The sequence below is a fragment of the Belonocnema kinseyi genome, chromosome 9, assembly GCF_010883055.1.
Source record: "Belonocnema kinseyi isolate 2016_QV_RU_SX_M_011 chromosome 9, B_treatae_v1, whole genome shotgun sequence".
Lineage (NCBI taxonomy): Eukaryota > Metazoa > Arthropoda > Insecta > Hymenoptera > Cynipidae > Belonocnema > Belonocnema kinseyi.
Window position 1 is genome coordinate 123,754,469 of NC_046665.1, and position 12,046 is coordinate 123,766,514.

Genomic DNA, 12,046 nt, shown 5'->3' on the forward strand with positions numbered 1-12,046 from the left:
TATCTAAGGATGGTACTATAGAACGCCACCTCAAGGTAGGCCTAGTGGCGCCATCTCTTGGTCAGGCCGGAAACTTATCAATCCACCCTCGTATCAAAAATTCAGTCAAATAACCGAAACGACTCTTTCGAGTAAGGAAAATGATCGAGTGAACTTGTAGAGCCGATACCTCCATTATACTGACTTCGGCGGGCCTTCTCTTGGGACCTTTTGAGTTTTGGGCTTTGTGCCCATCGAGACATTTGTTTATAATTTTTAACAAGAAAATATAATCTTCTACCAAGTAGTTAATTTTTCAAATAAATAGTTAAATTTTAAATAGTTGAATTTTCAACTAAGAAACATAAGTTTTAAAGGTCCCGGAAGCTGGAATTACAACATTGTCATATCGATATGGGCACTATGCCATAATTCAATGTTAATTTATGCTGCAGAAAAACAATGTTGTGCCCGGTAATTTTGGTCAAAAACATGTAGTAATGCTAGCTTCAGGTGAAGCCACAACTCCGGTATGCAAAACTCGGAAACTATTGGTGGTATCAAATTCTCCTTTGCGCAGGAATTTAGTGCTGTGCAAAAAAATTCGGGCACTTTTTTTGTTACCAAAAACGTGTAGCAATGCTGGCTTTAGGTATCTCTGGTATGCAAAACGCGGAAATTATTAGTGAAACCAAATTCTGATTTGCGCAGGAATTTAGTGCTATTTAGTACGATTTAGTTGAAAAGTAATCCCTTATTTTAAATCTTACTTTCGGGTTAAAAAATCAACTGTTTTGTAAAAAATTCAACTTTTTTGTTTGAAAATTAAAAAATTTGGTAAAAATTTTATATCACGTAGATAAAAAATTTTTTTGGTTAAAAACTGTAATCTTGTTTGAAAATGCATGCTCTCAAATAGAAAATTCTTTCTAATATACCTTTCTTGTAAAAATTGCAAAATGTTTGTTTCAAAATTAAACTTTTTTGGTGGAGGATACAGATATATTATTGAAAATTCGTATTTTTTGTTGAATTCCAATTTTCTTTTATTTAAAATTAAAATATATTTGGTTGAAATTTAAACAATTATATTTTATGTTGAGTGTTTTATTTTTTTATTAAAACTTCAACTTCTTGGTAAGTTGAACTTGTTGGTTAAATATTTAATTTTGTTCTTAAAGATTCTGGATTTAGTTGAAAATTTAATTATTTGGTTCAAAATTAAATGTTTTTGTTAAAAATTGTATTATTTTATTATAAAATACAACTGTTTTGTAGAAAATTGGCCTTTCTGGCTTAAAATTTCAACTGTTTTTGTTTTTAATTCGCGTTTTTGTGTGGAAAATTCTATTATTTTAGTAGAAAATTTAACCATTTGGTTGAAAATGAACTGTTTGCTTAAAAGCTCACAACTAGACTATTTCTGATTTAAAATTCAAAGCTTTTTTTGGTTGAAAACAAAATATACAATATACTCATCTACAAGAACTAATATTTTTGTATTAAAAATTCTGCTACTTCGTAAGTTGACCTTCTTTGTTAAAAATCACTTTTTCTTGTTAAAGATTCATCATTTAGTTAAATTTTAATTATTTTCTTAAAACCTCAACTATTTTTTTGAATAAAATTATTTTGTTTAAAATTGTATTACTCAATTTAAAATTAAATAATCGATTTATTAATTAGCTTTAAATTTGAATTTTATTTTTTCTTGAAGAAGTTTTTGGATAAAATCATATTTCAAAGCCTAAAAAATTATTAACCGCTATGAATTTCAAAGCTGTGAAACTTTGTCCCTTCTACTTTAATGGCATTCACAAACTAGATTTTTAAATGCAAACGGATTTCCCAGTCAGCCCTTTAAAAAATGTATTTAAATATTTATTGTACCTCTAGTTTCTCTAAAAAATCTTTAATACTACATTATTATTTTTCTAATGAAATTATTCAAAATTTTATCTTAAATAGAAATCTTTGTTCATTATTAGCTAGAAAAAATATAATTATGTCTTTTATTTCAATTGACTAATTATTATTAAGTAAAAATATATGCTCAAATTTAAAATACTATAAAACATAATTAATAATAATACATTAAAATCTATATTAAAAATTAAAAATGTATTTTAAAAAATTAATTATTAAAATTAAAAGCTCTTTAATTTTAAAGATTTATAATTTTGAAGAGTTACGATTTATACTTCTTAAACTTTGAGAATATACGGAGTTAAAAACTTTTCTATTTTAAAGATGTATACATTCTCAAATTCGAATTTGAAAATACAATTTGTGGACATTTAAAATGTAAATAATCAAAACTTAAGAATTTTTAAGTTTCAAATTCAAACCTTCGTAATTTTTAATTGTCAAATTGTTACATTAAAAACTCTTGAATTTTAAAGATTTGCAATTCAAAGTTCTTCAATTTAAGTTTCTTCATTTTTTAGGATTTCAAACTTAAAATTTTACAGTTTTGAAGATGTACAATTGATAATTTTTTAATTTTGAAAATATGCTGTTTTTTTTTTAAATTTTCAATTTTGAAGCTTTACAATTGAAAACTCTTCAATTTTGAAGACGTATGAAAAAAAATTCTGAAATAGGAATGATTTTGAAAAACAAAAGTCAAGAGTCAATTTTTACTATTTATATTTATATTTGAAAGGTATGCAATTTTCAGGTTTTTGTTTAAAATGGATAAATTTTGAAAATTTGTAATAGAAAATTCTTCAATTTTAACGATTTGAAAATATAGATTTAGAAAATTTTGAAGAATTAAATTCGAAAATATAGAATTGTAAATTATTTAATTTTTAAGAATTATATTCTGATATGTAAACATAAATATTTTTTTTTATCGTTAAAGATATAAGTAAAAATTCTTAAATTTGAATATTTTGAAAATGAAAAATTAAGAGATATCAATTAAAAATCTTCTAAATTAAAGAAAATTCTAATTTAAATCGTCAACATTAGAAACTTCATAATAAAACTTGAAGCTTGCATAATTAAAAATTTTAAGATTTTAAAACTAAAAACTCTTCAATTTTGAAGATTTAAAATGAAATTTCTACAATTCTGAACATATGCAATAAAATTGAAAAATCTTGAATTTTTAATATACAAAATAATTCAATTTTTACGATTTATATTTATATTTTAAAGGTAATCAATTTTTATATTTTTGTATGAATTGGTTCAATTTTGAAGATTTACCGAGATTCACAATTGGAAATTCTTCAATTTGAACAATTTGCAAATTAAGATTCTTCATTTTTTCAGATTTCGAATTCAAAGTACTACCATTTTGAGGACATTTAAAAAATTTGAAATTTTGGAAAATTAAATTTGAAAATATAGAATTGTAAATTTTTTCATTTCTATGAATATGTCTGAAGACATGTAATTATAAACTTTTTTTTTTAATCGTTAAAGATATAAAAAAAAATTCTTAAATTTGAATTATTTTGAAAATCAAAAATAAGAGTTTTCAATTATAAACCTTCTAAATTAAATAAAATTATAATTTAAATCGTTGAAATTAAAAAATTCTTCATGATAAAACTTGAAGCTTGTATAATTTTAAATTCAAGTTTTCCAAATAAAAAAGCTCTTTTATTTCAAAGATTTAAAATATGAAGTACGCAATTAAATTTTTTTCCTGGAAACGGTTAAATTTTAAACATACACGATTGAAAAAAAATGCTGTCATATCAAACTTTGCAACTTTGGTCCTAATTGAGCATTCAAAAACTAAGAAACCTAAATAAAAATTGTTCTTTAATATCAAATTTTTAGTAATTAAAATTAAAAATTAATTATCTAGTGATACAGAGTCTTTAGAGGAACTTCAGGTTCAATAAATATTTAAGTGAATTTTTTAAAAGGCCAAGTGAAAAATCTGTTTGAATTTAAATATCCAATTTGGGAATACGATTAAAGTAGAAGTAACAAAGTTTTACTGCTTTGAAGTTTAAAGAGGTTAATGATTTATGCTTTGAAATAATATTTTATCTCAAAAGTTCTTCAAGCAAAAATGTAATTAAAATTTTTTAAATTCATTTTTTCAATTTAAATTTGTCTAAAATTTTCATAAAGTTTCTGAATAAAAAAATTAAATAACAAAAAACTAATTTTTCTGTCGAAAAATGACTGTTTAATACATTTGTTTATTTAATATTTTTTTTAATCATAAAATTGAAAAAAAAACTTTTCTGCCGACAAATGCACGAATAATGCATTTGTTTATTTAATCGGTTAAAAAATCGTAAGATTATTGAACACATTAATAATTTTTCTAAAATGATCATAAAGTTCATGATTCAAAAAAAATTAAATAAAAAAAACGCATTTTTCTATCGAAAAATGGCTGATTAATGCATTTGTTTATTTAATTTGGTTAATAAGCCTAAAATTGGTCCATAAATTGTGATTTTTTTCTGGAATTATTTTGAAGGTCCTGATTAAAAAAGTTGTCATGGAAACAAAGACTAATTTTTCTTTTAACAAATACCTTATTTATGCATTTGTTTATTAAATTTGCTTCAAACAAATTATCAACTAGTTATCAATGTTGCTGAAATTGTCACGAAGTTCCCAACTGAAAGAACTGGCATTAAAAAAAACGAACTTTTCTACCGAATAATACACGAATAATGCATTTGTTTTTTAAATTTGTTAACGAATCATAAGGTAAATGGAAAAATGATTCATTTTTTTAAAATTATCATAAGGTTCCTAATTTTTAAAAAAATTTTAATAATTTTTCTATCGAAACATGGCTGATTTATGCATTTGTTTATTAAATTTGTTTTAAAACATCATAAAATTGGTGAATAAATTATGAATTTTTGCCGAAATTATCGTGAAGTTATAAATTAAAAAAATTGTCATCGAAAATAAATGAATTTTTCTTTCAAGAAATTGCTGATTAATGCATTTTTCTATTAAATTTTTTTAAATATTAACAATGATAATCTCAAGAAGAAATTTATTCATCATTATATTGTTTTTATCCATATTTTTTGCAATATAACTTTAAAAAACTTAAAATTTTTGAAAATCGTAAAAAAAATTCTTTCCACAAATAATTTGTTTATAACAAAAATTTTCGTTTATTCTATAGTATTGAAATATATTGAACCCCCTCATATTTCTTTATTTATAAAAAAAACTGAAAGACTATCTTTAAAATCAAGCTCGACAACTCTCTTAGAAATCTTATCAGCTTTTTTTTTTTTCATTTTTTTTTTGTACAAATCTCTTTTTTTTTAAATTGATTTTACTCACCTGTTGCAGAGCCGGAAGGGTTCGAAATTGATTTTGAAGTAGATTCTGAACCGACTGAAATATTGGACACCTGTTTTACTCGCACAACACTACTTGGCAACAAAATTGTATTTTTTGCTAAAAGACTCGTCGCGGAATTCGATTTGACGGTAATTTTTTTAACTTTTTCCGGAAGATCTTTAACATCTTGAACCGGATTGGGGATGAGAAAAGGGATGGATTTTGATGAAGATGATGGTTTTTCTTCATCATGTTGCGAACTCGAATTTTCCATCCTGGAACAAAATATTAAGATGGTTTTCATTCTTGGTTCAGTTTTTTTATAAATAAAATCACATTGAATATATGTATTTTTAGAATGAATTTATATTTCAGGTAAAAAGAGTTTTTTTCTCATGAAAAAATTAAAAACAAATTGTTTAAACAACACTAATTACTTATGTGATAAAAAAAAAGTAGTAGCTGCACTTTTAACTAAAATAGTTAACTTTTCAAGTCAAAAGAAGAATTTTTTTAAATACAGAAAGATTAAATTTATCGACTAAAAAAGATAATTCTAACAAAATTGATGGCTTTCAAGAAAATACTCAAACTTTCAACAAAACGGTTAAACTTTCTTACTAAATAATTGAATAACAAAATAAAATAAAAAATTAGCCTAAAATCAAAAGTTAAACAGTTAAATTTTCAGTTTGAAATCTAATTTTATAACATAAAAATTAGTTGTCAACAATTTGAATTCAACAAAATAAAGATGAATTTTTAATAAACAAGATTAATTTTTTACTCAAACAGATGAAATTTCAACAAAATAGTTGAATCCTCAACCTAAAAATATATTTATTTTAAACAAAATAGTTACAATTTGAATAAAAAAGATTAAATTTCTACCGAATGAGATCAATTTTTAGATAAAAAAGAAGATTTTTCAAAAACAACAAAATTCTTCAGCAAATAAAAAAATGTTTGGTCAATTATAATTTGACGGGAAAATAAGTTTTTAAAAAAATTAGAATTTCGAATAACTATTTATTTCTTAAGTTTCTTTGTTTATTTCCTTTAACACTATAAAAATAAAATTTTCCCAGGCTTCTCAAGGAAATTCAAAAAGATTTTTTAAAATTTAAGATAGATCGTAAAACTATCTAGACATTTTTTGTTTATTGTACAATGTTTTATGCAAAATTTGAGTCAGTTTACCAGATATTTAGGACTTTTTGATGTTAATGAAAAGAGTTAAATATTTTATAAATTTTTCCAAAATTTAAAATATTTTTAATCTCTTCAAAACTTCTAAAATTGCTGAATATCTTTTAAACTGACTCGATTTTTTTTATTTGTCTTAAAATCTTACGGATTCATTTTTCGTAATTTTAGCAATCTTTTGATTGTTTTAAAGTTAATTTTTAAATGTTTTGAAATCTTTTCAAATTTTTAATAATTTTGTTAATTGATTAAAAACATCTAAATATCTTTTAAAATTATTTGAACTCTTTGTAATTCTCTAGATTCTTTTTTGAAAATTTCTGAAACCTTTTTAAAGATTTGGAAATATTCTCTTAAAATGGATTATGTGAAAAATAAAAAATTACATTAGGTTTTCCAGAAATCTGACGATTATTTATTTATTCCGTTGAAACTTTTCAAAATTCTTAAAAAGCTGCTGAATTTTTTATTCGATAATTTCAAAAATCTAGTTAGGTTTAAATTTTTGAAATGTTCTTTAAGATTAAAATTATTTTTGTATCCCAAACCTATTCGAATTTTATCAAAAATTTGCAAAATCCTTGCAAAATTAAACATTTTTGTTTTGTATTCTTCTACATTTTTCTGAAATTTTATCAAATGATTTCAAACGTTTTAATGTTTTATCTTTAAACCTTTCTAAATCCTTAAAAAAACTTCAAAATTTAAATTCAAAATATTCAAACATTTTAATTTTTTTAATTTGTTCAAATCTTTTCAAAATTTAGATTATTTTTTAATCTATTAAAAACTTTTGAAACTTCGAGATATCATTTGAAATCATTCAAAAATTTTCTGAATTTTTTTTAAAACCTGTAAAACATTTAAAATTAAAAAAAAATTTTAATTAATTTCTCCTAGTTATATATTGGACAAAAAAAGGTTTCTAACGAAAAACCACGAATTTTCAACAAAATAGTGGAATACTTTAAGGAATTATAATTTTTAATACAAAAATAATTTATAATAAACATTTCCGTTTTAACTTAATTTGTTTATTTGTTTTGAAGTTGATATAAAAATATAATTTTTCTAAGATTCTTGATAAAAATATAAAATAAATGGGAAAATTTCAGATATCGAAAAAGCATCATTGTTTTATTTTTCAGCATTTTTCGAAATTTTTGGAAAAATTTGACTCAGTTTAAAAGATATTAAAATTTTTTGAAAATCTCCACAAATTCTAAATTACTTTTTAACTATTTCCAAAATATCAAACATCTAAATATCTATTTAAAATTATTGGACTTTTTCCACAATTTTTCTTGAAATTCTAAAAAATTATGAAAATTGCCTTCAAATTTTCCAGATTTCGTTATGACAATTTTGAAAACCTTTTGAAATCTTTTTGAATATTCTCTTTAAATTAATTTTTCAAAATAAGAAATCAGTTTATAACTTTTCCAAGAATTTTAGGTCAATTTTGTTATCAACGTGAAACCTTTCAAACCCTCTAGAAACTTCGAAACTTTTATTTCCAAATATTTAGAAATTTACACTCTCTAAAGATTTTTAACAATATTTTCGACTTTTAAATCAATTTTGAAACATTTTAAAATTTCTAAATGTCTTTTAAACTTACAAGCATTTTTTGATAAATTTCTATAACGTTTATTTTGAAAGATTTTTCTTCAAAATCGTCGATATTCTATCTCCAAATTTTAGAAAACAATTTAAACTTTTTTGAAATCTATGTCAATTTTCTCTTGAAATTTATTCCTAAAAACAAAAATCACTTTCAACTTCTTCTAAATGTCTCTTAAACTTGATCGAATGTTTTATAAAACTTCCTAATAATGCTAGTTGAAAAATTTATCTTTAAAATTGTCCATATTTTTTTTTTTAATTTTAAGCAATAATAAAAAATATTTATAAATCTGTGAACATTTTTTTTTATAATTGAATGTAAAAATTAAGAATGTGTTTGAATTCTCTCAGGAATTTGACTAAATTATTTTCATTCTCTTAAAAGATTAGTAATTTATTGCCTTAGATTTGGCCTAATATAGGGTAAAATTAATTTCCTAGAGCTCTAGTAATTTATTGCCCTCTTTTCGTCCTGACATTCCTAGCAAATGACTTTTCTAAAGTTCTAAAAAGTTTAAAGTTTAGATTTTAATTAAATTAATAATCTGTCCAATATTACAATTTTGCCCTCATTTTTTATTTTTCATGATAATGTAGGTTCCTATCATCTCAACAAAGTTGTCAACTTCCCGCCATAGACTATAGAATATCACTCAACAGAGTGCGCGATCTGCTCGAGTTCGAGTGCGTAAAATTTTCAGAAAAAAAAATTAATTCCAAAAAATTATACAATTTGCAACAAAAGAAGTGAATTTTTAACTCAAAAAGAAAAAGTTTTTAATGAAAAATGGAATAGATAATTTTTTTGTTAAAAACTTAATTTGCAACCATAAAAAAACGAATTTTATAATAAAATAGTTGCATTTTCAGCCATAAAGATGAATTTTCAACAATACTGAATCTTCAATAAAAAAAATATTTTTATGAAAGTAGTATAACTTTGACCAAAAACTTGAATTTTCAACGAAAAACTGAATAGTTGGTATTCCGATCAAAAAATGTTTTAATATTGAATAAAAAGCAGTAGAATTTAAACAAAAAATACAAGTTTTAAATTAAATGTCTAGTTTTTAGGTTAAAAAATTAATACAAAAAAAAAATCAACATCTTCAATCAAATAGTTCAATTTTTATCGAAATAAATTAATTTTACAAGTAAAAAAAATCAAACGAAAATAAAATATTTCAATTTTCAGTTAAAAAATAGTTTTTATCCAAAAAAAGAAGTTTTAAACAAAATACTTAAAGTTTTAACCAAAAATAACAAATTTTGAAGTAAAAAGATTAATTTTCTACCAAACAGTCCAGTTTTTAACTAAAGAAATATAATTTTAACAACACAAATATTTTTAACAAAGTTGTTACATTTTTGAACAATAAATTTATTTTATAACTAAAATAAGTGAATTTGCAAACACGAAAAATGATTTTCTATAAAAAAGTCAACTCTCAAATACATAGTTAAATTTTCAACTAAACAGATCGATTTACAAGAAAAGAAAAAAGAATTTAAAAAGATTAGTTAAATTTTCAACCATAAACATTAATTATCAATCAAAACCAAAACATATTTTAATATTAAATAAAAACCAGTTAAATTTAAACAAAAATACGAGCTTCAAATTAAATACTGAATTTTTAAGTTAAAAATTAATTATAAAAGGAAATATCATTTTCAATAAAATAGTTCAATTTTTATCGAAAAAAATGCATTTTACACATAAAAAAACTAAAAATAAAAAAATAATCTTCTTGGTTACAATATTTTGTTCAAAACTCGTTCTTTGTCGGATTGAACATTATTTTTGTTTTAATGCAAATGTAATTATTCGTCATTGAGTTGAAAATTGACCTTTTGTAGTTGAAAATTTAATTGTTTAGTTAAAAATTGATGTTTTTTGTCCAAAGTTAATTTTTTTATAAAAGATTAATGTTCACATATGAAAATTCATTTTCTTGTGTGAAATATTCATCATTTTCATTAAAAATTGATGTTCTTGGTTAAAAATTTAATAATTTTGTTAAAAAATTTTCTTGTTTGTTTGAAAAACATTATTTAACTGAATGTTTAACTATTTCGTGTTTGATTTGAAATTTAAATTTTAAAAATTCAAATTAAAAATACATCTTTTTTGGTGAAACATTAATATTCACATTAAAAAATGTATTTCTTTGGTTGAAAATTCAACTACTTCGTTAAAAATTCATTTGTTTGATAAAAATTATCTTTTTATTTTGTTAAAACCTTAACTATTTTGTTGAAAATTCTTCGTTTGATGATTGAAAATAATTTCGATAACTGAAAATTAACATATTCACTTTTTGGTTGAAGAATAATATTTTTTAGTTGAAAATTCAACTGTATTCAATTGTATTCAACTGTATTCCATGTATTTTGTAAAAAATTAATTTTTGTGGTTGAAAATTCATCTTTTTGGTTGAAAGAGCGTCTTTTTTGGCAATAATTTAATTTTTTTAGTCTTTCATTTTTGGTTTGAAAATTATATTTTCAGTTGAGAATTTAAACTATTTGATTAAAAATTAATGTATTTTTACAAAAGTTAATTTTTTTTTGTTGAAAATTAATCTTCTTACTTGAAAATTGATCCTTTTGGTTGAAAATTCGTCTTTTTTGGTATAATATTAATATCCTTACTCTATTCGCTTTTTGGTTTTAAAAAATTATCTTTTTTAGTTAAAAATTTAATTGAGAAAAAACGATTGGATTTAAAATTAATTTATTTGGTCAAAATTTAAGTTTTTGTAAAAAATCAATCCACGTGGTTGAAAAATCAACTTTTTTGTTGAAAATTGGCCTTTTTTGGTAGAAAATTAATCTTTTTGATTGGAAATTCTTCTTTATAGTTAGAAATTCAACTATTTGGTTGAAAATTCATTTTTCGGGGAGAAAAATTCATAATTTTTATTGAAAATTAATCTTTTTGGTTGAAAATTTATATATTTTGTTGAAGATTTAACTCTTTTCTAGAAAAACAATCTCTTTGATTGTAATTACATGTTTTTTGTTAGAATTTGAACTATTAAGTTGAAAATTCAGTTTTGGGGTAAAGATGGATAATTTTCATTCAAAATGTGTCATTTTTAGTAGAAAATTTTTCTTTCTGGTTGCAAGTTCATTAATTTTTTTATAGACAAAACTCATAATTTTCGTATAAATTCATCTTGTTGTTCAAAATTTCATTTTTCAGTTGATAAATCATCTACTGGGTTAAAAATTTATCTTTTTTCTTGAACATTCAATAAAATTTTTTTTATTTATATTTTCCCGTTGAAAATTCGTCATAATTGATTAAAAATTAATTTTTTCACTAAAGAAATGTACTATTTTACCTTTGGTTTGAAATATAAAATTCACCTTATTTTTAGTTGAAAATTCGACTTTCTTGGTAGGAAATTAATCGTTTGGGTTAAGATTCATCATATAAGTGTAAAATTAATTTTTTTCGTTAAAAATTAATTTTCTTAAATCAAAATATAACTATTCCTTTTTTGGTTGAAAATGTATCTCTTTTAGTTAAAAATTCATGTATTTCGTTGAAAAATCGTATTTTTTGGTAAAGAGAAAATATTGTTCTTGTTTGAAAATTCGCCTATTTGGTTAAAAGCAATTTTTTGTTAAAAATTCACAATTTTAATTACAACACGATTTATGACTATATTGTCATTTAAACGTGAACGCTTATCAAAATTTCGCGCCCTTTATGAGGACTTCTGGTACCGAACTAATCGCGATGCGCAGTGACAAGTCTGTGTAAGCCTGGGTGAGTTTGTTTCTCAACCAGCCCCATGCATCGCCCCCACTTTTTCTGTTTTCTTACGATCCAGAGGGGAATTGTCGGTCAAACTAATCCAACAGATGGCGCCACCAACAGTAGGTCTGTCTTTTTCAATGAATTGCATTAAGAAATAGCAAAAATAATTTAAAA

General features: G+C 22.4%; 1 protein-coding gene across 2 annotated transcripts in view; it reads right to left on the reverse strand.

Moving 5' to 3' along the window:
* Positions 1 to 12,046, reverse strand: part of LOC117179441 (cytochrome b5 reductase 4) — a 129,486-nt gene that overhangs the window by 113,136 nt on the left and 4,304 nt on the right. For both annotated transcript variants that reach the window (XM_033371245.1, XM_033371244.1), the window contains exon 2: positions 5,269 to 5,543. In XM_033371245.1, coding sequence (XP_033227136.1) covers positions 5,269 to 5,542 — 274 coding nt within the window. In that variant the 5' untranslated portion in view covers position 5,543. The remainder of the gene's footprint in view (positions 1 to 5,268; positions 5,544 to 12,046) is intronic.